The sequence below is a fragment of the Aquila chrysaetos genome, chromosome 24 (genome assembly GCF_900496995.4).
Source record: "Aquila chrysaetos chrysaetos chromosome 24, bAquChr1.4, whole genome shotgun sequence".
NCBI lineage: Eukaryota > Metazoa > Chordata > Aves > Accipitriformes > Accipitridae > Aquila > Aquila chrysaetos.
The window spans coordinates 3,027,040-3,054,080 of NC_044027.1; the positions used below are offsets into that span (position 1 = coordinate 3,027,040).

The 27,041-nt window shown below is 59.0% G+C and overlaps 1 protein-coding gene across 3 annotated transcripts; it reads left to right on the plus strand.

Moving 5' to 3' along the window:
• The first annotated feature begins 5,138 nt into the window (after positions 1-5,138).
• On the plus strand, positions 5,139-16,733 carry NUAK2 (NUAK family kinase 2). Of its 3 annotated transcripts, none has more exons than XM_029999910.2 (8): positions 5,139-5,199; positions 5,230-5,414; positions 10,194-10,314; positions 11,739-11,890; positions 12,901-12,966; positions 14,002-14,121; positions 14,470-14,602; positions 14,680-16,733. In XM_029999910.2, the coding sequence occupies exons 1-8, from the start codon at positions 5,166-5,168 to the stop codon at positions 15,810-15,812; spliced, it is 1,944 nt and encodes a 647-aa protein (XP_029855770.1). In that variant the 5' UTR covers positions 5,139-5,165; the 3' UTR covers positions 15,813-16,733. The 3 variants fall into 3 exon arrangements, with proteins under 3 accessions (XP_029855770.1, XP_029855771.1, XP_029855769.1); XM_029999911.2 differs by having other exon boundaries at positions 5,139-5,193; positions 5,224-5,414; XM_029999909.2 differs by having other exon boundaries at positions 5,139-5,414.
• The last annotated feature ends 10,308 nt before the right edge of the window (positions 16,734-27,041 follow it).

Genomic DNA, 27,041 nt, shown 5'->3' on the forward strand with positions numbered 1-27,041 from the left:
CGATATTCGAAGTTGTGTTTACTGAAAGCCAGGCTTTTCAGTACCAGCGCCGGCGGCTGCTCCAACGCAGCAGTGCCCATGGCTGCGCTGGCCCTCCTGCCAAAAAGCATCACTTCTTATTGTCCCTGAGCAGACTTTGTCTGCATAAACAGGAACCTTCCTTAGAACAACCTCTAACAGGTCTGGCTGTGGAGCAGAAATGACTCCTGTACCTTGCCGTGGGCCCATAACACACAGCAATGCCCCGCTCTGCTCGGCTGGTCCTGGCCATCGGAGGAAGATGCTCTTCGGGGTCAGTGCTGCCCTTCGGCCATCAGTCGACCAACCCTTCCCCGAAGGAGACCCAGCATGCTTTTGTGCGAATGCTGTCGTACAGCTTCAGCGCTGAATTTATCTTTGGATAGCTGGGAATAGAGCTCCTCCATGCTGCCAGAGCTGCAGTGGCACCAGGAAACACTCGGACCTGTCTCTTGCTGCTATCCCTGTATGTGCTGCCCTGGCCCCGTTCGGTCCCCAGCCCTGCAGGGACACCAGCTGCCGAGTCACAGCTGAGCGCCCGGTCGCTGCCAGCAGACATTCCGCCGGCACTGGGACGGATATCGAGTCACTACCCTGAAATACAGACGCTTCCTGCTCTGAAAATAAAAGCTCCAGCTTTTTTGGGGGGAGTTTGCTTATTTTTTTTATGAATGCCTCAGCATTTCTGTAGCCCCATGTGCTGCCGCAGGCTCTAACCTTCCCTGCCGTGACTTCCAGCGCCTGGGAACATATCACAGGGCGTCCTGGGTTGTTTGATTTCTACAATCTGTTTGATCTGTAGTAGGGGGACCTTGAATGAGACAGTATAATAGAAGAATACTATATATAATAATGTATTTTATTTATTAGATATGTAAAATTTTCTCTCCTTCGTGTGGGTAACTTGTGATTGCTGGTCTGTGCACTGAACTCCTGTTAATTGTGTGTTAGAATGAGCCGTGGGCGTGTATGCGAGAGGAGAGCAAAGCCCAGAGGATTGCTCCAAACTCACCAGTATAAGAGAAAACTGTGTGCGAGTCCCTGCTCAGCCCTTGCTCCCACTTGTCTGGGGTTTGCTGGTTTTCAGTGGGGGCTTCAGCCATAGGGGTTAATATTGTTGTAGTTAATAGTTAATATTATGTTGTAGTGGCTGAAGCACAGGGCTTGAGTTGGATGGGGGTTGCCATTTTGGCTTTTATTCAACAAACATTTAGATTAAAGTGTAATTCAGACCACTGCACACCTCTTATGTAGCTGTAGCAATTTCTGAGGTAAATACCATATAACGATGAAGACCAGGTTATCACCTGATAACGTGACGATTAAAAATCCAAAGAAGATAAGTTCATATTTTGAAGTGGCTGGTTCCTGGCCTCATCACGGTTTGGACTAAAGAGCTCATAACTCTGCTGGTTAAAGGAGGCGTGTGTCACTGACCTGGGGTGGCTCGCTCTGTACCAGCGGCCAGGAGACGAGGTTCTGGAACCTTCTGTGGCTGGTTCAGGTGCAGAGTGAGCAGGATACCGACCCGGGAGCCTGTCCTTCCCCGCAGGCTGTACCCCGGCAGGGCCATGCCCGCACGCTGCACACAAACCAGGTCATTCCTAAGTACGGTTTTGCTTTGTTCTTTTTCTCTTCTTGGCGTGCTTCATCATCACTCGCGTTTCTACGTGTGGAGCCCCTCCAAGAGCGATGCTTTTTTTCTATGTTGTCCAGCTGAATGAGGCAATATTTCTGCTTTCTCCAGCCGTGATCCATCCTTGGCTGCGGCACATCCCTTGTCTCCAGAGCTCCACAAAGCAGGGAGCTCCCTTCCACTCACCCCGCTGTGCCTCTGCCTATGCTGGCAGCGATAAGGAGAGATGGCAGGACCTGGGTTCACGAGCACCACGGTGCAAACATTACCAGGGTAATGGAGTTTTGCAAAATGATCCTTAGAAATGACTAGCCTGGGCACAAATCTGCCCACCGAGTAGTTATCAAGCCAGAAAAAATGAGCTTGGCTTTACCCAGAGCAGACGTATGCGGATGGCTGGAGTCTGCAGGCTGGTGTGATGCACAGCTGCGGTGGAAGCGGGGGGCAGAGGTGGCCTCTGCTGTAATCATTAGATGTGATAGGCCATAAATTACTTTTCAAAAGGCTCCTATTGGTGCTAATGTGTTTCCCTTCTTCTGCTGATGGATGGGGCACCCAATTGGGAGGATCAGAGCAAAACCAGTTTCCTTAGTGTTTTCCGAGGAGGAATGGGTTTCACACCTGCCTGAGCACTACCCAGCAGCAGGTGAGGAATGCTGCCAGCTTGGAAGACCACTAACGAGAGGCGATCATTAAACTTTTTGTTGTCTTTGGCATTTTGATGCCTAGTGGAGCTCTTCCTTTCCCTCCTGGAGGGCTCACTGCTGTAAGCGTATCTTCTGGGGAAAGTTTATTCCTTTACCAGTCCACGAGCAGAGGTGAACAGAGCCCGTTGCCACCAAGTCCAAAAGCAGAGCCGTAGGTTTTGGCCACGACGTGGATGTTTCTAGCACTGAGGTAATGCTGTAGCATTTATTTTAAAATAAGAAATATATAAAGTTAGGAGCCTGCAAGTAAACAGAGCTTCCGTTATGACAAAGCATCCAGTTGATTAGACTAGCTTTGAGCAGGTTTACCTGACATTGAGCCAAATTCCTTGTTGACTTTCATGTTGGTTTTAGCGGACATGCACTGGGGCCTGTGGTACAAAGGGCTGCCGCTGGAGAAACCTTGTTTAGGATTTCTAAGGCTGCAGCTGGGGGAGGCAGGGGGAATTTTAGTGGATTTCCCCACTGTTGAGAAAGCAGTAGCAATACTGTTACAATAGAGGATCCTTATCAGTGGATTCCAGTGGACTTAGATCTGTGTCCCTTGACATTTCCATTAAAATAGGCTTCCTGAGCTAGTCTAGAACAAAAGCATACCTAAGCCTACATATCAACGACAACACAGAAAATTGCAGAAAAGAATTTATCTGGTAGAAACATAAAGAGAAGCTACCCAAGGCTTGCTTCCTTTCATCACGGGGAAAGCCTCTGGAAAGCATCCTTATAAATCAACGGTGGTATTAAACACGTGCTTAAGGTTAAATGTGTGCTCAAGTGCTTTCTTGGACCAGTGGGCTAAACCACGAGTGATCCCACAGCTGCCGATAGCATTACTCTGCGGGCTCGCGGTGCCCAGGAGACACAGACACTTTCATCTTAGTCAAGTGAAATTGCTTTGTTTATTGCAATAAGGTAGGTTTGTACCTTCCCCCTTCAACCCTTCTGCAATCTCTGGGCTGTGCCTGAACAGGATCCTATCTGTTTACTTTGACATTGAAATTACAGCAGTTTAGTTAATCTCATCTACGCCTTGTTTATCTTCCCTATGGGTCCTGCTGGCCACTTGCAGATTGAAACGCAGCTCCTGTTACTGCACAGTAAATAATTCATTATTGCAACTCACTGCTTCAGCACAGTATCTCTGTTGGACAATCCCCCTCCATACTGGTGGGAGATGACTAATTTTAAAATGATGAGAGAGATTTGCCCATGGGTTATGGGGTGTTCAGCTTGGGGGGGGGGGGCGGTTTGAGGGTGGAAAGGATGCAGGACCAATCTGAAGCTGTGAGAAGTTGTTCGTCTCTGACATCTTGTGAGGAACAGAGGTGCCACACGGCCATTGGCAATAAAAATTAGGGACAGTGGCAGTACGAGATATCTGTGCGTCCTAACTGTATCGAACTGGTAGCTAATATGCCATCTTTCCAGCACCGAGACAGATCACAGCCACGGGCGAGCAGGAGTTTGGTGCATGGCTGTGTCCATGACCTGGATGCCGGTGCCTGTTGTTACAGCTACCCTGCAGGGCGAATATCCTCAACAAGTTGTTTTATAATCTCACTCCTCCAATACCCAGATTGCAAGACCAGCCAGGGGACTGTGACGCCTTCCTGGGTCTCATCCAGACATGGAGACATGGCACGGCCACGGTACACTGAGAGCGGGTGCTGGGCCATTGCACGGCTCCAGCCTGTGTCACCGCTGTGCTCAGGGACACAAAGCCCGCAGAGAGGGGCTGGTGCTGGATTAAATTATCCCTCGCAGACGCTCCCGAGCCCCTGCTCTGCCTCACCCTGCCAGGCTGCCCTGAGCTGCTGGAATTGGTGGGAAAATCCAGGTCTGAGTGTGGGGATGAGTAATGCTGTAGTTATCTCTTTCTTCAATCAATACGGTGTGTCCTCACACATGCCAGAGCTGGGCAAGAGCTTTTGTTTTGGCTGCTTTGGGAAATAATTGCATTCTTTTAATATCTCAAAACAAAGATTTACCACAGGGGCAAAAAGACCACACGGGAAGGTGCTGCAGATTTAACCAGAAATGTCCATAAAAAGCCTTTGCGTGGGAGCGCCCGAGCAGCCTGCAGACGTTTGCCCCCCTGGCTCTGGTCACGGAGCACCCTGCTCCCTCCCAGGCCGTGCGTCCAGGAGGGCGAAGCACGGTCCTGTGGCGAGCGTGGACGAGCTGCGCTTGCCCAGGCCTCTCCCTTTTCTGATTTTGCCCTCAATACCGATTTTTTTCTCCCGAGACTCCTGGGTGCATTGTGGCTCCTTACAGCAAACCACGTCTGTGTGTGTGCGTCTTGGCCGGCTGCACATCCGTCTCCCTCCGTGTCCCCGCATCCCGGGCGCTTTGCTCCGCATCCTCCCAGCGCTCTGGCCTTGGCAGCCTTTGGGTACCAATCTCTCCCCGCATCATCTTCTGGAAAGTCCTCAACTCCCCCCAGTCTGCGGGACACCCCTTTACGCCCGTTGCTACCCCTGTGCCCCCCCGTCCCCCCTTTTCCCCCTGCCTCTCTCCCTTGTCCCTGGGCTGCCTCCGCCCCCCCCCCCCTTTGCACCCAGCTTATGGGTGCCCCCCTTCACCCTGACCCATAGCTCCCCCCCTTCCTGGGGTCTCTCCCCCAAACGCCCCCCTCTCTTTTTTTTTTTTTTGACACCGGTTCGCGGGCGGGGCGGCCGCCGCCGTGCGGCCAATGGGCGCGGGGGGGGGGGAAGGCGGGGAAGGGAAGGGGGGGGCGCGGCCGTCGGGGCCGCCGCATTTAGCGGCCGGGGCGGGAGGCGGCGGAGCCGGGGCTGGAGAGAAGCATGGAGCGGGCGGTGGGACCGGGACCGGGACCGGGACCGGGACCGGGACCGGGACCGAGACCGAGCCCAGCGCTGGCCGCCTCGCTGGCCGAGGGGCTCATTAAATCCCCGCGGCCGTTGATGAAGAAGCAGGCGGTGAAGCGGCACCACCATAAACACAACCTCAAGCACCGCTACGAGTTCCTGGAGACGCTAGGGAAGGGCACCTACGGGAAGGTGAAGAAAGCCCGGGAGCGCTCCGGTAAACTGGTAAGGATTCCTCCGTCTCCGGTGCATCCTCCCCGGGAGCCGGAGCATCCCCCAGCTCTGAGCGGCGCGGCCCCGCTGCGTCCCCCCAGCCCCGCTCCCGGTGCACCGGCATCGGTCCTCCCCAGCCGGTAACCGGGAAGGCTCAGCCCTCGCCCGGCCCCGTTCCCGGCGCAGCGTGCGGGGAGGTTGCGGTGCTGCCGTCCCCGGGCCCGGGCTGAAGGAGGGGGGAGCCCGGAGGGGCCTCGTAGCCCCCCCCCGGGAGGGGACTGCAGCTCCCCTTGCCCACTTGACCGTGTCAGGCTTCCTGGGGGAAAGGAGCCTGCAGATATCCGGCAGCGCAGAGCAAACATCGCACTTGAGTCTGAAGGGTTTTTCCCTTCCTCTCGCCCTGGTTCTTGGTTGGTTTTGCCTCTTGGCTCTCGGCAGCGGAGTGCGGCACGCAAGCAAAGCCGAGCCCCTCCGAGCGTCTGATTGAAACCGTGACTCAGTCCATCGACGCCTCAGCCCCTCCGAAACAAGTGGCTCCGTGCAACGCACAGCTCAACCCATCCAGCGTGCTGGCAGTGTGCAGGGAGGAGTGGGGGACCCTCACCCCCAGGAAAGCGGGGTGCTGCTGTTCTGGCAGGCCTGTCCTTTAGGAATCTGCAGGGGTTCGAAGGGCAAACTTGAGTGTGATTTCCTTGCCCCTGTTCAGTCCCGAGCACCCTGCGGTGTGGGATGGGACCCAAGAAAGGCGGTTGCACGCCAGCCCGTCTTGAGACCGTGGGTGAGCAACGAGGGTCCACCTGTGAGTGGCAAGACTGGCCCAGTAAGGCTCTGGGCTGAGCAGAAGAGCGGGGCGTGAGATTGGATCACTAACGTGCCACTGAGGCACGTCAAGGAAAACAACTGTAAATCTGAGAGGTTTTCTTGTGTAAGGCGACAGCTCTTAATTAAGTCAGATCTGCCATTGCCATTAGCCTATCTGGTTCTGAAGAAGCTGCTGTTTTGCTGCATAATCAGGGCCTTGAAATGCAGCTTCCACCCACAGACCTAGAAGGATCCCTCCCCTCGGGATGGGCGAGAAGACTTGGCTTTCCCAGTCTGCACCTAACAAAGCTTGTGGGGGAATCTCTGACCTGCCAGAAAACTTACCTATCTGGGGAAGCCCCTTAGGACAGGGACTCGTTTGTCTAGCAGCGTTGGTCTATTATAATGCAAATTAAATACACAGGCCAATGACTCCTCAATAAATGCCGGAGATAGTCAAAGGCTTGACTAACTAGTACCTCAGCGAGCTGGCCATGTAGGAACAGGAGGCTTAACCGCAAATCTCTCCTCTTCCCACAAATTCTTTCTTGTAGCACTCAGCATTTCCGGACCTGTTTAATCTTTAGGCTTATCCTGAGCTGGGTTGTTATTTGCTCCTTCTCTAAGTGGCTTTCACTTCCTAAACACCGAGGTGTGAGAGCAGGTACTGCTGCCTCCACCAGTTACCCCTCGTGGGCTGTGCGGATCCGACCTTACCGGCTGAGGCTGTAAAGCTGGAGCTGCTCCGTGCATGGTTTTTGCCTCTGGCTAATCAGAAACTGCCTCTGTCAGATGCACTGAATATTGAACCATCTGGTTTTACTGCCTGGCTTTCTTTTTGCCTCTGAATTTTAACCAACCTACCTGGACTTAGCTCGGAGCAAGGTGTGCCTGATCAGTTGGTAGACTGCAGGGAAGACCAGGCTCCCACAGCTGAAGGATTTTTGGGGACTTCCATGAACCTTCTTTGTCTGAAAAAACCTTGTTTTCTGGTTAGAAATCCTTTAGGTGAAATGATGCTCACGCCTTTTGGTGGGTACTTCTGCTGAGTGCCCTTCCCAGTCCTTGCAAAATTGTTGTGCCCCTGAAATATCAGGCAGGTGGGGAGAGAGTTGCTGGTTCTTTTTCCTTTCCTTTTTTTTTTTTTTTTTGTTTTTTGTTTTCTTTTTCCCTGCATCTTTTGGTTTGAATATTTAGTAATGTGTGCCATGGTGGTGCAAACTGGCTCCTGCACCTGTTTGCATGGCAGCATCTGGCCTTTTTTTCTCCCAGCCTAATGTTTCTCCCAGCTTGGTTCCCAAGCCCTGGCCTGCAGCCAAGTCAAATAGAAAGAGGGACCTCCTGTGGGACTCGCTTGCAGTGTCAGAAACGTAGTGTGGGCTTGCATGGTGTCAAGGGGAAGGCAGCACCTGGAATATTCCAAAGCAGCAAAGTCTCTTTTGATCTCCCGTAAGGGGCGAACCCTGGTCTCTTCCGTAGTGGGTTGTAATCCATATTTCATGGAGCATGAAATGCTGCACTTGCAATCTGGAACAACTTCTAAAGTGCTGCCTGGGGTTGTAGCTTAATGCATCTTTCAGCAGCTGCTGAAAATACCTGTTCTGCCCCCAAAAAACTTTTAATTAAAAGCCTTTTTGACTTGGAAAGTACTGTCGAGTTCTCTAGTCTCCTGCAGCAGGACTTCTTGGGGCTGTTTCCTGCAGGAGATTCTTCTCATAGCGTTGATGGTGGAGGCAGTGTGTAGGCTGTGGCAGTGTCTGCCCCTGAAGCTGCTGGTCCCCATCTCCAGGGTGGCCGGGCACAGGCTTTTGTGTCTCGAGGGGAGATCCTCTGCTGTCAGCCTTCTTGGGTAGGGGGTGTTTCGGAACAAAGCCGCTTCTCAGCACCCCTGGGGAAGGATGGGATGGCCAAGGGATTAGCCTCTCTGGCAGGGCTTGACAGGCAGATAAATCATCCCACCCCGAGTGGCTTGCTCAGTCTCTGTTGATGAGATGTGGACCCTAACGGTGCCGTACCCTCGCTGTGCCTGACCGTTACGCAGGCAGCTGGCCTGCGGGCAGCACTCACAACAAGGAGAGCCCCGGGGCTCTAGCAGCACCCTAAACCTGCTCGCTGCTGCAGCCCTGGCTCCCGGGCTGCCCTGGAGGTCACTAACTGCCAGGCTCGTAGGCGAGGGCGTTCTCCGGCACTCTGCTGAATACAGCCGGTGGCATCTCCTAAGGCTTCCCGTGCTGGCAGCCTGGGGCCACTTTGTCTTTTTAAGGACAGTGGATCTTGCCCTAAGCCCCAGCTCAGCGGCGTATGTGAGTGAGCATCTTGGTCAGCGAGCAGATGTGCTGCATACACCCCAAAATGCTGAAGCTGTTGGGCTGGATGTCAGGCTTTAGCGGGGAGATGAATAGAGTGAGTCAACAGGAATTTGGGAGGGCAGGAGCAGGCTGACTTGCTGCATAAAGGCTTTGCCTGCATGCTAGCGGGAGTCAGGTAATCAGGGGCTGGAGCAAAAAATTGTTAAACTTTAACCTGTTAACCTAGCACAAAGGTCAGGAAAAAGAATACCTGGCTTTCAAGAAGCTATTAAGCGCTTTCAGTATTGCTTTGTACAGAAACTTGGGCCTGGGTTATTGAACTTCCCTTGGCCAGAGTCCATTCTGCTTGGTTGCTTCAACCCTTGGGGCTGGTGCAGGCACAGTGCACAGGAGGCAACCCCTGCCCTGGCCAGTGCTGGCCTGAAGTGGCCCAGTGCCGCAGAGACGTGCTCTGGGGCCAAAGGGACTCCATCGGCCATCTCTCACGTGCCCGTCTGAGCCCTTAACATGGGCACGTCCTTCTCCCGTGAAGACGCTGATGTGGCAGCTGAGATCTCGACGCTTTAGTGTCTGGTGACTTGTTGTGAGTGCTTAGCAAGGGTCGCAAACTTGCTCTCAGCCTTTTGCTGCTTGGTGGGCTAGGTCTTGAGGAGCAACGTTTCCCAGTCCCCTAAATCAGAGGGGGACGAGGCCGAGCATCCATGCTGCACAGCCAAGGGCGGACGAGGGTCCCTGTGCAGCGTAGCCATGAGCATCGCTCCTGTGCTGGCAGCTGGGGCCGGCGGGTGTCCATGGCCCCTCTCCCCGTTGCTGGGAGACCGGTGCGGGGGTCCCTTTACAGGATTAATGCTGTTCCACATTCTTGTCTGATAGAAAAAAAGAGGTTCTGCTGGATTCAGTTGTAAATTCAACCCTAGGAGCACATTGTCTCTTCCCAGCCCCTTTGAAAGAGGATTAGAAGGCATCTATTCTCCAGCACTTACTCTTCTTTCTCCTCCCCTTTCAATTTCCTTGTAGAGGATAACTTGAAAACCCAAGTGAAAGCCTGGAAAGCAGCTCGCATCGTCGGTGCGGGGTCTCCCAGGGGCTGGAGCACAGTCCTGTGCCTAGGAGGAATCTGCTCTTTAATACCAAACTTTCTCTTACCTCTGCATAATCAGCTCCTTGAAATAAGTATTAGTGAGGAAAATGAAACCTGTTTTTTTCATTTGCGTGACCCCAAGAAGACGTTGTTGTTGTTATCTCCCAAGTCATGTGTGCAGGTCACATTCCTTTAGCTGGCCGCGGTCCAGCGGCGGCTGTAGCCTGGGACACAATTCCTGTAAGCCACAGTACATAAATGAGGAGCAGGGCTGTGCTACCTGTGGGAGGAGCTGGCAGCAGGTTTCCCTTGGGGGGGAGGCGGGGGGAGCTTCTCCCTTGTGCACAGCAACAGGACTTGGAGAGAATAAAAACCTAATTGATAAAGTTTACTTTTATTGGAGTTGCTTCAGCGGAGGCGTGCAGCACGGCTCTCTGATACAGCGCGCCTGGGTGGAGAAGCTGGGCCATTGATCTCTGGCTTGTGAGCCCCTTCCCGAAAGAGGGGGGTGGGTTTCGTGCTCTGCAACAGGCTTTGGGAAGCCACAATGCTCCTGGCCCCAACAGCCGGGTGACCCTCTGTGCATGTGCTCATCCGCAGGTGGCTATCAAGTCAATCCGGAAAGACAAAATCAAGGATGAACAGGACCTTGTCCATATCCGGAGAGAGATTGAGATCATGTCCTCCCTCAACCACCCCCACATCATTGCTGTCCACGAAGGTGAGCCCTCCTCTCCCTCCGCTTTCCAGCAGCATCCCCGAACGGAGCCCCCGGGGTACCGGGGCAGGCTCTGCAGCAGCGGGGTTAGCGCTTGCTGCTCTCCTCCCTCTGCTCGTTGAGAGCAGAAGCTGTTTGCCATTGCCTGTGCCGGGCTGGTGACTCAGCGCCGGCAGGGAGAGCGGATGCTGCCGGGCTGTGGTTTCCCCACCGCACTCCCCCGCCTGCGTGCAGAGCAGCGGCGAGGGGAAATACCTGCTCCAGAAATAGCCGCTTCCCGTCCCGTCCCCTCCCGCCCGGAGAGGGAAGCCGCCGGCTCCAAAAGTTTACGTAGTCTTTTGAGGCTGGAAGCGAGAGGCTGTGCCGGGGAGGGGAGCCGGTGGCCGGGGTCCCCCACAAAGCCCAGTTTCGTGTGTGCTCTGGTTGTGCTGGATGCTCGCCCTAGCCGTGGCAAGTGCCGGAGCAGCGGGAATCTCTGTGGGTCTGCTCTCAGCTAGGGGCAGGAGCTAATCTCAGTACTGGAGTCCTTCTCATTCCCTCCCCTGGGGCATAGGAAAACCAAACTGCAGGGTGCTGGGAGAGCTCCTGGTGCTGCTGGGCTTGGCTTAACGGCCAGGGCTGGGCTTTGCTCCCAGGGTATCGGGGCAACGCCAATCGAAGGGGAATTTCTCAAGTTTTAGCTACGACCAGACTTAGAGCAAATCTCCAGCTGGATCAGCCTTCGCTTAAATGCCGAGTCCTTTGGCTGCAAACCCGGCGTGCCCCGTGCTCTTCCTCGGGGCTGGGGTTCATTGCGCTGTGCTGGCGTGTGGTCGGTGCCTGCGTTATCGCTGCCTCGCTGGTGTATGTGAGGTATCCAGAGTCCTTTTGTCCTCTAAACAAAAGCAAGTGGATTGGCAGTTCATACGCAGCGTTTGCAAGGACTGAGTCACGCTGACTGCTGGAATTCAAAAATATTGAGGTAGCTTTCTGCAAACAGGAAGAAAATGCTCCATCTCTTGGCTTGAGCCGGAGCCTTGTTGGGAGCAATGGGAACACGCAGAAAGGCCACCCGGCTGTGCCAGTCAGTAGCTCTCGCCTTCCCCCTTGTCGGGGCTCTATCTAGCAAAGAACCACACGTCTTGGTCACCTTCTGGCAGAGCAGAGCCCTTTCTCCTGTGCTCTGTGGCCGCAGAGGCTGCTTGGCCAGCAGCCCCGGTGGCACTGTGGGGTGCGGGTGGCAGCTCTGGCCGTCCCCCTCTGACCTGCAGGTACCTGCAGAAACCCCGACACCTTCTGTTTCGCTAAACTGAGGGCACAGGCAGTGGGGCGGGCAGTGTGTTAGTTGGTCAGGGCTCCGCCTGCTCATTAAAAGGCACGTGCTAACGAGAAGTCCCTTAGCTCTGAGCATCCCTCCTAACAGCCTGTGGCTTCCCATCTCCGCGCAGTGTTTGAGAACAGCAGCAAGATCGTCATCGTGATGGAGTACGCCAGCAAGGGGGACCTGTACGACTACATCAGCGAGCGGCAGCGGCTGACGGAGCAGGAGGCACGCCACTTCTTCCGACAGGTCGTGTCGGCCGTCTACTACTGCCACAAGGTGGGTCGGCACCACGCTTCCCACCGCTTTCCCGGGGGGAGAGCGGAGGGATCGGCTCCTGTGTGCTCGGCAGGGCCGGCTCCGGGCAGAGGGGCAGCAGCCGGGGCTGGGTAGGGATCCAGTGCCCGATGGGGAAGCTCAGCCTGGGCTGGGAGGTGAAGGGAACTCGTGGCCGTTGGCCTTTCCTGGGAGAGGGGTTGATCCTGCCACTGATCTGAAGGGTGCAGCTGCCCTTGGGCTTGCAGGGAGGCAGTGCCCAAGCAGCCTTTGGGAAGTCCTTGCCTTGGCTTTCCTCTGCTGCACTGTGGGGCTGACTAACCCCGCCGGGGAGTTACCGACTCCCATCCCACCTGCACAGTGGGAGATGCCCAGGGCTGTCTGCCGGGGCTGAAGGCAGAGCCCGGGCTCACCCTTCTTGTCCCCTGAAAGGGATGTAAAGCTATAGGGCCCTGCCTGGGGCTGTGGGATGAGCTGAGCCTGCCCTGGAAGGACCCTCGACCTTCTCCCTGGAGGATGCTCTAAGGCCATGCCTGGTCATGCCTCGGTCCCGGGTACCCGCGTGCCCTTGGCACGAAAGGGGGTGTTTCAGGGCACCTCCTGAACCCAAAGGAAACTGGGGTCTTGCTTAGCTGGGAAGCAGCAGGTCCCGGCAAAGCACGGAGCTGTGCCGACCGTGCCCTGGCAGGAGCTGGCACCAGCCGCTCTCATGGGTGTGTGGCTGGGGAGGGTGCAGGAGCCCAGCATGGCACCTGGCACGGGGTGCTGGTGCGGGGTCCCACCCTGCTCGCTCTCCCGAGCGGCACAAAGGGCTGGTAGCACCCATGTCAGGACAGGGTTTACAGCCTGTCGTCAATGCAACCAGGGTTATTAACTGCTCCTCTGATTGCTGTCACCGTGTCCTGTTTGCGTGCCGCTGTGCCGGTGAACGGCAGTGACCTCCCCGTGTTGCCTGACTTTCCCTTCCTCAAACACGCTGTAAACTAAACCCGGCTCTCCCTTCTCTCGTGCAGAACGGGATCGTTCACAGGGACCTGAAGCTGGAGAACATCCTTCTCGATACAAACGGGAACATCAAGGTGAGAGGCTGGCAGAGCCTGGCCATGCCTTGGGTGTCACCCAGCAAAGGGGTCCGAGGGATGCTGCCCAGCGTGGGTGGACTGGGGTGGCCACAACAGCCCATTCCCCCCAGGGCACATGCTTCTCCGCAGCTCTGGGACCGCTGGCATCGGCCTGCGCTGCTGTTTGCCCAGGAGATGGGGAGCCAGGAGGGTGCCTGTACGTGCCCCCCCCCGCTAGCTGTGCCCGCCAGCTGAGCGGGAGAGGCTGCAGAGGCAGAGCCTCCCTGCTGCCTATTAAAGCCATAACGTATATCTGAGTGCTGATAAGAGGGCAAAGTCTGAACGCTGAGGTCAAAGCATGACCGGCTGGATAAGAAAGGGCTCCCCCAGTGAAAGTCCCGATCCCCCTACACGCTGGCCAGGCTGGCGCGGGGAGGTGCAGGGCAGCTCCTGGCTCCGCTGGCCCCGAGCGATGCTTTTCGCCTCGGCCGGGAGCGCTGCAGCCGCCCGGGGAGGAAGGGCACGGCCACGGCTGGGAATCGGTGCGGTCGGTGATAAACAGGCTGCGGGGCTTTATCTCTGTAAGGGGTAATTTTGCAATTGGGAGCTTGCAAGCAAGGGCTGTACCTTCTGGTCGCTGAGAGGTGACGGGCGTAATGAGGATAATGAATGCCTGTGTGCTAGGCGGAGCAGATAGGGACTGAAGCAGCCTCGTGTGGCTGTGAATGAGCTGGAGGAGAGCCCGGCAGCTCTCCCTCTAACCACACCTGTGCAGCTCTCTTTGCTCCCAGCATGATGGGGCTGGAGGGGCAGCGGCTGCTGCGGTGGCTGGGATGAGTTTTCTGGGAGGGGGAGAGGGGCAGGAGCAGCCTTGGTGGGTGGAAAGCCAGGCAGCTGCTGCTCCCTGAGGAGACTGAGGGCACCCAGGACCAGGGTGCCAAGGGCAGACCTGGTTTCAGCCAAGCTTGCAGCTGGAGAGCTTCAGGTGGCAATGCTGCTCCACCAGCGAAAGGGAGCTTTGCTGCTTGATAACAGCTATAAATGTCTCTCTAGATTGCAGACTTTGGCCTGTCCAACGTCTACCAGCAGGACAAACTTCTGCAGACTTACTGCGGCAGCCCTCTCTACGCATCCCCCGAAATCATCAACGGGAGGCCGTACAAGGGCCCGGAGGTAGGTTGTGTCTCGCCTCCTGCGTGGGGGAATGTCTTGCTTCCCCTTCGCTTGGACTCGGGCAGGTGCTGGGTGTTTTCCCAGGAGAGCGTTGTAGGCAGAGCTCTGCCTCTGTGGTTTGAGGTAACGGGTCCCCTAAGACCAAGTGCCGCGTGGTTGGTGTGTGGCAGCCACAGTGGGGCGAACGTGGTGGGATGCAGGTGGCTGGAGCTGGTCCTGCCCCACGCTCTGTCCGTCCCAGGAGCTGCTGCTGAGGCTCTGCTGGGGGGTCCTACCCAGCCGGGGTGGGGGCCAGGGCAGCCCGGTCCTGCTGCCCCCCCCCTCCAGGCTCATCTGTCCCTCTGGCAGGTGGACAGCTGGTCCCTGGGCGTTCTCCTCTACATCCTGGTCCATGGCACGATGCCGTTCGATGGCCACGACTACAAGACTCTGGTCAAGCAGATCACGAGCGGGGACTACCGGGAGCCCACGAAGCTGTCAGGTAAGCAGACCCCCACCGCCCTGTGCGCTCCCCCCCTCCGCGTGTTCCCTTCGGTGCCTGACCTGCCTCTTCCCCAGATGCCTGCGGGCTGATCCGGTGGATGCTGATGGTGAACCCGGAGCGCCGCGCCACCATCGAGGACATCGCCACGCATTGGTGGGTGAACTGGGGCTACAAAGTGCCCATCGGGGAGCAAGAGCTGCTGCGGGAGAGCGAGTCCCCGCTGGCCACGGTGGCAGAGTGGCTTCGCCGCTCCTCCCGGCCCCTCCTGGAGAACAGCTCCAAGGTGCGATGCTTCTTGAAGCAGCACATCCCCGGCGTGGCCCTGGAGCGGCAGCGCTCCCTCAAGAAGTCCAAGAAGGAGAACGACGTCTCCCACGCGCTGCAGGAGGTGGCCCTGGCCCCGGAGAACCCCTCCAAGTCCATTCTCAAGCGGCCCAAGGGCATCCTGAAGAAGAGAAACTCCTGCGAGCAGAAGGTGCCCGGCCCCGGCCCCTCGTCGGCAGTGCCCGTAGGAGAGGCACGGGGTGAGGATGGCGAGGTGGCTGCTGCGGGTCTCACCCGGATCCTGTCCTCCGGGATGCTGCCTTGCAACACGGGCGTTGGAGCGGTGCCCACGGCTGCGCCCAAGAAGGGAATACTGAAAAAGCCCTCGACGAGGGAGTCGGGGTATTACTCATCCCTGGAGTGCTGCGAGTCTGGGGATGTTCTGGATGCGGGGAGCTTGGACCTTGACGGGAGCGTGTTTGCTGACAACCCCTCTCCGGAGCAGGGCCCCCAGGGTCTCCCTGCTCGTCGGAAAGGCATCCTCAAGCACAACGGCAAGTACTCCTCTAGCAGCACCGAGCCAGAGAGTCCCCCCGGGCAGGGCTTCGGGGGCTTCGGTGAGGTGCCCCTGCCCCAGGCTCCCCGTGCCCGCCCGTCCAGCGCCGTGAGCGAGGACAGCATCCTCTCCACGGAGTCTTTTGACCAGCTCGACCTGCCCACCCGCGTCCCCCACGGCAGCGGGGGCATGCGGGGTTGCATCTCTGCCGACAGCCTCCTCCGGCTGGAAGAGGAGGAGGAGATAGAGGAAGGGCGCAGGCTGCGCCGCTGGACTGTGACCCATTGCCGGAGTCCCCTGCAAGAAAGCAGCTTGTCCCTGGCGGGCTGTGACAGTGTCACAGAGGTTTACCGGCGTGCCGTGGCCATCAGCATGAAGTTGAGCTGAAGGCAGCCCCCGGCAGGGCTCCCCGGGGTGGTGTGTGTTGGGGAGGGGGCTGAGCCCTCCGTGCCCCGGGGCTGCCGGTGCTGCTGAGCCACGTCCCGCGTGTTTATTTTGCAGCCTCGGGTGCAGGCGGGGAAGGGAGCTGCAGTGGCTGTGGGGCATTGGTGGGGGGATGCCCCAGGGCTAGGACATAAAATGGACCAAAGCCCTGAGTGATCCGGCCACTGCCCCTGTGGAGGGGCTGGGGGGTCCCGGAGGCTCCTCGCTGCCATCCTTCCCTTGTAAACAGGCTCATCTCATTGGGGGGAGAAACTAAAGGGTTGGGGGGATTTTTTTTTTTTTCTTTGCACTGTTTTTTGGCTGCACAAGGTAACGGATGGGGCAGGTGATATACCTCAAACAAGCTGGAGATGTAGCAGGGTGCTGGCGAGGGGCTGAAAGGTGCTGCCCTGGCTGCTGCCTGCGGGCTGGGCTCTCAGGACGCGCTGGCAAAAGGGTCCAAACTGCCCAGGCCCTGGCTCTTCCCTCTCCTCCGCTGAGAAACCCAACTGGATCTGGCCGAAACCCTAGTGTGAGAACACACTCAGATGCCAACATCTTTTTTTTTTTTTTTTTTTTTTCCTTTATGTTGAAAGGAGGAAAAAAAAGTGCCTTTGAGGCACCACTTCTTTATTTATTGCCTTTGTCCAACTTGATGTAAAACTTCAGCAGCACGGGATGTGTCTGGCTCCATAATGGCCACCCAGATGTTTTTCACGGGGAGGTGGAGGTGTCTGTGCCATTGTCTCATGTGCCGCACGTCAAAGCTCAGTTGCACTATTGCCGCGTGTTCGCTGGCCCTTTCCCTTCTCCAGGGTGTGTGTGTTTTCCCCTCCTTCCTACAAAACGGTCTTGAGAAAACCATTAAATTAAAAGCAAATGGTAGATCTGAGTTGTTCTCTTGATTGCTGTGCCACCGCAGCTCGGGACAGGCAGGGAGGTGTAATGGGGTGCTGCTGCCTTGAGCTGCCTGTCCTGGGCTGGTGTCTCATGGCTCCTGTGCTGCTCCCAGCAGGATGGGGCTGTGCACAGTGCTGGGTCTCGCTCCAGTGTAGGTGAGCATGAGTTAGCTCTGGACGCATGTCCTGCAGGGTGTAACGCCTCCATGCAGCGTGTGCTCCACTCGTTCAGGGCTCCAGCACGTGCCCCTTCTCCAGTGCTGAGGCTGCTGTGTGGGCTTAAACTGGTGCCTCCCCCCAGCGCTGCATGGTGCTGAGCTGTGACTTGGCATATCCCTTATGTCGGGGGCTCAGCACCCACCGGGAGGGTGACTGGCTGTAGTTTTTAAGGCTGAGGAGCTGCTGCTGCGTGACCCAGCGAGGGGGGACTGGCTGGAGGCAGGACCTGCTGTTGGGGTACCACGGCACTGGCGCAGTGATGCTGCCAGATCTGTGCCCCTGACCCAGAGGGCAATGAACAAGCAGAGCCCAAAGTTTAGGAAAAGCTGTGATGGAGGCAGATGGCTGTTGGGGATGATGGACCCATTGCCCCCTCCCCACCACGGAAAGCCCTCCTGTGCCAGCTCCGCTCCCGAAACGTGCTTTCACAACGCTGGTGGCGCGTGGGTTTAGGTTTGTGAAATATCTGCAGGTCTCGGCGGCAGGAGCTGCCTCCTGGGCAGCTGCCGTCTCCTCTCACAGTGCCTGCAGGTACCTCTGCCGGGGGAAGAACCGAGTGAGATCGAGCCCCGGCAGCCGGAGCTCTGCCACAGCACGTACCACGGGGCTGTCACCTCTCTGGCCCTTTCCCCCAGCTTCCTTTATCCTCTTCTCCTGCTGCGGCATTGAAACCAGTTTTATTGCTCTACAAAGCACTGTAACGATCTCCTGTTTCCAGTTGGGTTAATAAGAGATGTTTCAGGTCTCCTCGGCCCCACCGTGGAGAAGCTGAGCCGCAGGGGCAGGGTGACAGGGCTGCCTGCCGGGAATGCCACCCCTCGTCCCACGCGGCTGAAGCCATGGGGGGGCCATGCACGCTCTGCCCCCCGCCGCGCATTCCCCGCGTGCTTCCCGCGCCATTAAGAAACGCCGGAGCGCTTAAAACCGCTCCGAGGGCATCCAGCTTAGCCAGGGCAAAGTCCCGGTACCCTGCGGGTTGCCGAGGCGGGATGGGGTGAGCCGGGGGCTGCAGCACCCGTGGGTCCGGGGCACGGAGCATCAGGTTGGGCTGAGTTTTTAACAGCCACTGAGGGACAGACCCTCCTTTTTGGAAGGCAGCTGTGGGTTTGGTTTCTGGAGCGTCCCGGCGTGCTGCAGTCCTGTTTCATTAATGATTTGCAAGGAAATGTTCTTGCATGCTGCCTTCAGAGCCGGGCTGGGCTGGGGCAGCTCTGGGTGCACACGGGTGCAAGGCGCACGCTTGACCACCCCATTGCACGTGTCCCGGGGGCATCAGCTGCTGTTTGCACTGGTTTCGGTGCAGCGTCTTGGTCAGCTCAGCCGAACCCCGGCTTGCTCGGGGCTGCGGCGGTGGGCAGAGCCCCTGCCCACCCTGTCCTGGGCCACAGCGATGTGCAAGGGTGAGAAATGCCGTCAGAGACTCCCAGGGCTGGATGAGCAGGTGAAGGAGGGAGTCTCAGCCCAAAGACACCTTGGAGGGGGGGGCTGCAGTGACTGTCTCCGTCCCTGCTGCTGGCCCCCTCCCATGCTCCCGGCATTCCCCCGCCAGCCCTTGGAAACGCTCCTTTCATCCCAGCCCTGATTTCTGCTGCCTCTGCCCCCCCGTACGGCGGCTGCCCCCCCCCCACAGCCGGGGGCTGAGCCCCCCTTTCAGGCCACGACTATTATTAACGGCTTGCTTTTATTCAGCCCTTTCATCCCGAGGATTCGCAAACTCTCTGCTTCCCTCCAGCCTCCCGAGCTCCCGGGAGCTGCTTAGCACAGACCCGTCCCCCCCGCCGTGGGTGTTTGAAGCGGGTGAAAATGACCTCAGCGGCATTTTGCTGAGAAAAATGCCATTTTTTGGGGGTGACTTCAGCTGACCTGCTGCGATTGCTGCCAGCACCGGCAGTGCTGCCTCGGCGTGTGGGAGCGGAGCTGTGCTCCTCCCGGTCTGGCTTGGGGGAGAGGGAAACGGGGAGAAGCACCCAAAGATAAATTGTCCCGGGTGATGAGGTAATGCTGAAGTGCTTGGAGCACAGCACGGTGCCCTGTGGATTTATACCAACCGGTGCAAGCTTCCCTTCTCACTGTCCCGAGGGGTTATCTAGGTGAAGCTGGCCCGCAGTAAGCATCGTGGCTGCTGGGGGCAGCCTGGACCCCTTCGGGGGGGTCCTATGGGGCTACGGGGGGGGCAGCTGGTACATCCCCACAGGCTGCACCCCAGGGACTGGTGCTGTGGATATGGCCAGAGGGCAGGCGTGGGCATTTTCACGCATGAAAATTGGGTATTTCCAGGGATTTTTCCAGGTGGGGGGGTGGAGTGGATGGCACGGCTGTGGCTTGGTGGGTCACTTGCACCCCAGGCGTGCTGCACCATGCACCAGCCCAGACCTATAACCCCGACTCATCTGGGGAATGTTTCGGGAGCCACATCCCTGTGCGACATCCACAAGCAGCCCCAGTGCCCGTGTGTCCTGAAAAAGGGAAAAAAAAAAAAGGTATTTTGGGTCCGGGACAGTGGCGAGCTGCTTGGAGGAGCGGAAGCGAGCGGCTCCGCCACCACTCCCAGCAGATCCTGCCCGGACCAGGCCAGATTTCCCGGCAGAGGGGAGCTGTCAGCGCTCCCCTGCCCCGGGGAGCTGCCGGCACCCTGAGTCACCCCACGGCACCGCGCTCCTGTCCGGGCTTGTGCCGGGGAGCCCGGATGCGCCGAGCCCATATTTGGGTCTCGGAGCGGGGCAGGCAGAGTGGGCTCAGGGGGGACGCGGCGTGGGAAGGGGAACGTGTGCCTTCCCGGGGGGGGGGAAATGCCTGTGACCCCCAGGGACAGCCCGCAGCAAAAGCCACTTGCACGTAACTGTTGAGAAAGCGGCTGCAAGTAGCACAGGGGTGCAGCTGGGGTTTCTGCTGGTGCTTGCAAGAACCGTTCTCATATCGGTGGAAAGGAGATGGTGGCAGGGCCACGGCCTGCTCTCGTTAGCAGCCGGCTCCTAACGATGCCCAGGGCACGAAGTGGCTCAAGGGAACGCAGGTGGATGCCCCGGGTGCTCTGGAGTTTTCCTATCAGCTGCACACCGGCTGTCATCTCCCTGGCTGCCATGCCTGAGCCACGCTGCTGTTCCTTCCTTTTTTTAATTTTCCTCAGGTTTTCTGCCTGAACATTTCTGTGTCTGTCTGACGCGTCGTGGGCCCAGAGCCAACAATATTTCTAAGACATTTTGTCGTAACTTTGAGTGCCAGAACAATTAACACAACAAAGTTTAGATGTTTCTTTTGCATGTGATGCTTTCAAAGTAGGGCTTTTTTTTTTAAGGTGCCTCCACTACTACCTGTTTGATTGCTGGATTTCTTTGAAGATCTGAAGAAGAGAAATCCCCACATGAAAGTCCTCCCATCTTCAATGGCACTTTGCTGCAGCCTGGAGCGGCCGAAAAAGGGGAGAAAGCGGCACCCGGAAACTTTGATCCTGTTTCCCTGGAGCACAAGGAATGGCTGCGTCACATCTGAGCCTGAGACTTAAAAATGTAATCCTGGACCCCGCTGAGGACCCAGATAACCGAGCGCTGGTAACCACCCTGAAGCCCCAGTGCCCTCCCAAATCTGCAGCGCTGCTGCTCGGGCTGCTGGGGCTCTGCCGGAGGAGGCAGCCCGCGGGATTTCTCCGAGCAGGGCGACTCTGCCCATCTCTCCCGACCAGCAGCTCTGCAGTCCTGGGGCGTGCAGCGCTGGGGCTGTGGTCCTCTCTGCAGCAAGACAGGGCAGAGGGGTTTGGGACGAGGGTGCTGTGCTCTGCTGGCACTGCCGGAGCATGGTTTGCAGCCGGGGGACCGGCCGGCCGCCTCCTGTCCTGCCCGTCATTTGCAGGGCCGACCACCCCATCGTACCCGCCATGAGCTGATGGGATGCGAAAGCCGCACTCGCGTCGTGGGACCCACAAATGCTCTCACCGGACAGCCGTTTGGCTGAGCACCCTGCCCAGCACAGCCCGTCTCTTGCCGAGCCCCCGCGGGGGGGGGGGGGGGGGGGGGGGACCCTGTCCGGCTGTATGGACAGCCGCCATATGGCGATAAAACCCCATACGTTTCTCAAGTGCTTCATATACGTGCAAAGCAGGCACGGGAGGCACGAAGCTGGCAGGGCTCCCGCGGAGGCACGGTAAACCAGCCGCGCCGGCTCCACCGCCCAGCCGAGCGCACCGTCACCGGCTGCCTGCGCCAGGGGCTGCCGGCTGCTGTCGCCCGGTGAGAGCGGGGCTGCCGTCGGGCTCTGCGCGGACCCGGCACACCCAGATGCTGTCTCCTTGCCAGGCTGCCAGCTTGGCCCTCCCCGCCGGAGCCGGCTGAACCGCTTTCTCCGGGTGCGGGTTTGGCTTCTTGCAAAAGCAGGTGAGGCAAGAAAGGAGCCCATTTTTTCCGGAGGCAGCGGCTGAGGAGGGGTGGGGGGGCCGGGGCTCGGCGCTGCTCACACGTGGGGCAATGCCGCTGCAGGGAGTTCCCAGCCGAGATGCAAACTTGCTCCTGACATGGCAATGGTGTCCCAACCTATGCAAACACCATGAGCAAGAAGCAGGCCTCCTGGCAACTCCGCGGTAGGTCTTGTGGGTAGATGGGTATTGGCGTTCCCGTTTTACACCTGAAGAAACTAGAGTCACACAGTTACTTGGGTGCCTAAAGATGCAAAGCGTTGCCTCACTGGATCGTCAGGACTGCCTCGGTTGGCTGGGTACCAGCCTCCTGAATTTGGGACCCGCCAGGTCCAACCCTTTCAAGAAACCCGTTTGGGTACTTCTTTGCATTCACAGGCAACCAGATAGGCTGGGAAAATCGCCCTCCCCTGCAGCTCCCAGCGGTCCCGCACTCCCTTCCCATGCGAGACACGGGACCAGCTCCCTCACGGCGCCGGGCTGTGGGACAGAGGCTCCCTGCCGATGCAGAAAGGGCTCTTGGCAGAGAGGTTTCGGAGTGTCCTGCTCCCCCCGTGCTGGCTAATGGTAGCCCTGTGCCCACCACCGTGCAGACCTGGCCGGGAGGGTCGTGGTGTTGGGGTCACAGCCTTGCTCGGGGTCTGGCTTTCCCCCAGTTAACCGGACTCAGCGGAGCCCTGCCCAGTTGCAGGGGTGCTGGCCTGGGCACTACGGAGATGCCATCGGGGTGACACGGTGGTGAGAGAAGGTGTCGCAAACCTCGGTGTCCCACGGGGCCACCTGAGTCACTGCGCTGTCAGGGCTTCGCCCCAGACGGGCCACCCCGGGGCACCCACGCTGCCTGAGAGATGATAGCCGGTGGCTTGCGCAAACCTGCGGTGCTCCACGAGCAGCCGAAGGGCTGGGATGAGGGTACCTGTAGCCGGGGAGCTGCCCACGGTGCAGCCCCACGCCTCTGCGTTCTGCCTGCATCTACCCACAGCATCCTGCTCTTGGTAGCCGGGAGGCCACCAGCCCACGGGCACAGGGGATGGGGACAGCAGAGCCATCACGGACCCTCCAGGAGGCCCGGGACGGGGGGAGAGCCCGACCCCGAACCTTTGGCCGACGGCTTTGGCCATATGGTGCCCGACGTGGGGCACCGACCGTTTAATTTGATTTACGCTGGGACCTGCGCAGCCCTGCGAGGGTGACTGGGGATAGGCACAACCAAGCCATGGCCTCAGCTGAGGGGTGCTCAGCTGGTGCCCAGCCGGGTCGGTACCTTGAGATAAGGCAGTCTGGAAGGGAGGGATGGTGCTGCCCCTTCCCTCTGCTTTTGCTAGGCGGGAGGCAGCCGGGGAGACAGCATAGACCCCCCCCAGCCTCCGCCACACTGTGACCGACCTGTGAGTCCGGGCAGCCCTTGGGGAGCTACATGATCAATTATTTTTCTAATCTTATCTAGCTGTCTTTCTCCTGCTTTCTCTTGTGTGCCTTTCTCTCCCTGCTTTCCCCTCCCTCCCTTTGTAGCCGCCCGACAGCCCCGCTTCCCCCCTCCAGCCCTTCGCTTTGATCCTAGGAAGAAGCAATTGATCCTCCTTATCTTTATTGTGGTAGAGACATTCCCAGCACTGCCCTTAATTAAATTCCTCTTAATTTTCTTCCGTAAGCCTTTCTTTTCCCCAACCCCAGACGAGTATTTATTTTTAAATGTGCAATTAAATTATTAGATTGGCCATGAGTATAACCGGAGCCAGATCCACCGGGGCTCTGCTCCGCATGGTTCAGGGGGTAACCTCGGGGCTCTCCCCCTGCTCTCCCTCCCCGTGCAGCTGAACCGTGGGCTGCCGGGTTCGTACAAGCTCAAGATGCTGCTGTTCGCCCTGGGTGCCTGAGCATGGGTGCACAGGGCAGGGAGCTCGGGCTCGGGGGCTGGCAGCCCCTGTGCTGCTGCAGGACCCGGGACCAGCCTGTGGCAGAGGGACGGCACGTGTCTAGCAGCCAGCACCCACAGACATTGGCCTTGCCGAAGCCCAGCGTCACCAGGAGCAGCTCCACGGTGTGGCCGATGTGCCTCCGATGGGCGCAGATGATGTGCATGGGTGCTCCGGTCCCGGAGCAGCCCTGGGGAAGGAGAAAGTTGAAGCCCCACGGGGTGATGGTGTTCACCGCTGGGCGCTGAGCTTGCCGAGAGCAACTCCTGGGAGGGGTCCGCATGCCCCCGGGGGCAACCAAAGTGCCTGTGTTGGCCGAGAGCGTGAGGGCATATGGCAGCGGTCTGGCAAGCGGGCGGTTCCCAAAAACCACATCACTGGTATGGTGCAGGCAGGCGGCACCTGAGACCGTCCGTGTCGACCTACTTGTCCCTGTCTCTGCCTCCGGCCAGGACTTGCCCTCCCCGAGTGGCTGCAGGAGCTTGGACTCACGAGCCGTGGTTTTATCTGCAGTGGCTCAGAGGAAAGGGGCTGCGTGGGGTGTTTTTGGCTCCCAGCAGCGGTTCCCTCCCCACCTTTCCCTGGCCGCAAGAAAGAAAAGCGAAGCTGCCCATGGGGGCAGGCAGACATCCCCCCCCCCCCCCGGTCCTGATGGGGATGAGGGAAGCAGGACGGGCTGACGGGTGGTGGCAGCAGCCCCCTGCCACGCTCTGGGGAGGGCCATGGTGGCATCGGCACCGGTCACGGTGGCACGGGCACTGCCCACAGTAGCAGAGCCGCTAGCCACAGTGGTGCAGGCACTGGCCATGGTGGCATCGGCACTGATCACAGTGGCACGGGCACTGGTCACGGTGGCACGGGCACTGGTCATGGTGGTACGGGCACTAGCCGTGGTGGCATTGGCACCAGCCGTGGTGGCATGAGCACTGGCCACCACCACTCACACCAGGTGAGACCCGAGTGTCCCAGAGCCGGCCGCTGGCTGTGGCTCTCCACCGCTTTTAGCTTTTCCGCTCGGAAATTTTTCCTCCAGACACTTTGACCTGGGGGGCAGCGAGTATTTTTCATGTAGATCAGTCGAAATTCCCCCGGAGACAGCGCAGGAATGCAAAGCATGTTATCCTTGGTACCAGCTCTTTCTTTTTACGGCCTAAGCTTGGCCACGCCGGCGGCGGGGAGGGGGGGAGGGGACGCCTGGGGTCCCGCCGACTTTCCCACTGGTGATTGCCAACATTCCCCCCCCAAACCCCCGTCCTCCTCATCCTCCTCCTTGGGTAAACTCCCCCTCTGCGTTGCACCCCCACAATGCGCCTGGCTCGGCCGTCCCAGCGGGTGCCTGGGTGAGGGTGCAGCGGGGTGAGGGGGGGCAAGGCGATGCCAGCAGCGCCCCGAAAAGGAGGTGAGTGCTTCTGGGTCCCTGCATGAGGGAGCAGCCTCCAGCTCTTGGTGCTCCTCTCCTTGGGCATGCTGGGAGGCCCCCAGAGCAATGGGGATGCTGCAGGGATATTTTGGGAGATGCAGCAGCAGAGCAAAGGGCAGCAAATACATTATTTTATCGTCCAAGGCTCGTGCGGCTGGAAACCCGACAGTGTAATGCTAGTGAGATAAACTGCTGCCTCGTTCATCTCCATTAAGTGCAATTACCCCTTAGATACCAAAACAATTTATTATTATTACTTCTTCCAAGCTCACTGCGGTGATGGGCGATCACACACACGAGGCACAGGGGACGGGGGCCAGCCCTGCCTGGCCACCCCTCTCCTGATGCCACAGGGCCCGGGCACCCCAGGGTGCTTTTTCATGGCACTGGTGGTGCGGTCGCGACGCTGCAAACCAGCCCCAAACGGGGAGCGAAGGCAAACCCTGCAGAGGGAAGCACTCCTTTGGCATTGCCGGCCGGAGAGGTGCCACCCCACCGGCTCAGCTGCAGCATTAGTGCCCCTCACCCCTGCAGAACCCCACCCCGACCCATCTCTGGCTTTTCCCGCTGAGCTCCCAATATCTGTCCTCCCTGCATGGGAGGCACCAGCCCCTGCATGGGAGGCACCAGCCCCTGCATGCACCCATGCCACATGGCTCGCAGTAGGTGCGAGCTGCTCCCCATGCCGGGGAAGGGGTGGCTGAGCCCCGGGACCCCTGGGTGCGGGACCACGAGGGTCCCCACACCCGGCACCCCTGGCTCGGCGTGTCTCGCAGCCGCCGGCGCTGCCCGGGCCCCCGCTGCCCCTGTCACCGTGTCTCATCCCGCGCTCAATAGCGGACTGGGAGCCCAGCTGCAGCTATTACATAAAATGCAATTAGCAACGCTGGCGAGGGAGGCCTGAATGGCATTAAGGAATTCCTCCCGGGCTGACGTCAAAGCTTCACCTCTCCTCCTGCCACCCGCACAAAGGGGGCCGTTATGAGCCCCCCTGGCCCCGCTGTGCCGGTGCCCGCTGGGAGAATGCGAGTCCTCAGGGAGCCCCAGGCTGCACATGCCATGTGGGAATTGTCCCTGCGACCAGCACAAATGTCACCGGCAGCTCCCTGGCTCCCTGCGCAGGATTTTTTGGCTCCCACCTCCCCCTTGCCGGGCATGGGAAGATGCCGGCGGGCCCCGTCTGCCAGCTGCTCGCCCACGAGAGAGAAGGGCTCGGCCGGGTGCCCAGGCGTGGGGAGCGGGAGGATGCTGGATGCCAGAGGGGCAGGGGGCTGTCGCTCCTGGCTGGCTGGCACGACCCAGCCCACGGGCTCTGCTGCTCCCCAGGGCGGGATGGAGTCGAAGTGGGGACCAGTCCAGGCAGCTGTGCAAGGGGGGGGAACAGGCAGACCTGGGAACAGGGTGTATCAGAGGTCCCGAAATTCCCGCTGGGATGGCAGTCGCCCAGCAGGCTGGAGGAGCTCCGCTCACTGCCCCAGCACCGGGGCCTCCTCCGGCCGCTGCCAAAGAGGTCGCGGGGGCTGGCCGGTGCCAGGACATGAGCATTTTGCTGTGAATGCCCCAAAATGTCACAGGCTGCTCCTCTGCCCTCAGCCAGCCGCAGCCCTGCCTCTGCTGTCGGGGCTGCCCAGGTTGGCAGCGCTCTCCTGAGCGAGGGGGGGTGGCAGGGCTCACGCAGGGTGCTCCTACCCCGACACCCCCTCCCCTTCGCAGAGGACACAGCGATTGCTGGTGCTGAGCTGGGACACACACCTTCTCCGTGCTCCGACAGCCTATTGCACCCACCTCCCGCTGCAAAGCAAGCCTGCAGCCTCCTGAGACAAGGTGCTCCCTGTCTCCACCAGAAATCGCCCCCCCTCCCTTTCCTACAAGCTCAGGGGCACCAGCCCCCCCCTCCACACCCTGGGCATCCCCCCCCCAGCCCCTCCTCACTGCTCCAGACATGGTCAGGGGACACGGGGCAGTGCTGCGTTGCAGGCAGGAAGAGGTTAAAACGTTAATTGGGGTGGGGGCCCCCACCCTGCCCCTACACGGCATTTAGGGAGGATGCTCCGGAGCGGCTCCCGGGCTGCCGCCCCCCGCCGGTCCCTCGGTGGCGGAGGCCGGGGGCCCCCCTGCGGCCGCGGGTCCGCAGCGCTGCCAGCTCCCTGCCTGCACCCCTGCCCGCAGGAACACGGATGACCGGCAGCAAAGAGGCTTTTTTCCCCGTCCTCCCCCCACCCCACGCCTGCCTGCAGGAGTGGGGTTCGCAGCGGTGGGGCAGCTGACCCCCCCCCCCCCCCCGCTCCCCGGTTCTCCAAGTCTGGGCTCGGGCAGAGCCAAGCAACGAAGGGA

Bases quoted from the DNA above. Each gene is read 5' to 3' on its own strand.
- NUAK2 (XM_029999909.2), top strand. From the start codon at position 5,166: ATGGAGCGGGCGGTGGGACCGGGACCGGGACCGGGACCGGGACCGGGA. The intron at 10,315-11,738 runs GTGAGCCCTCCT...ATCTCCGCGCAG, and splicing joins CATCATTGCTGTCCACGAAG to TGTTTGAGAACAGCAGCAAG. The intron at 11,891-12,900 runs GTGGGTCGGCAC...TCTCTCGTGCAG, and splicing joins CCGTCTACTACTGCCACAAG to AACGGGATCGTTCACAGGGA.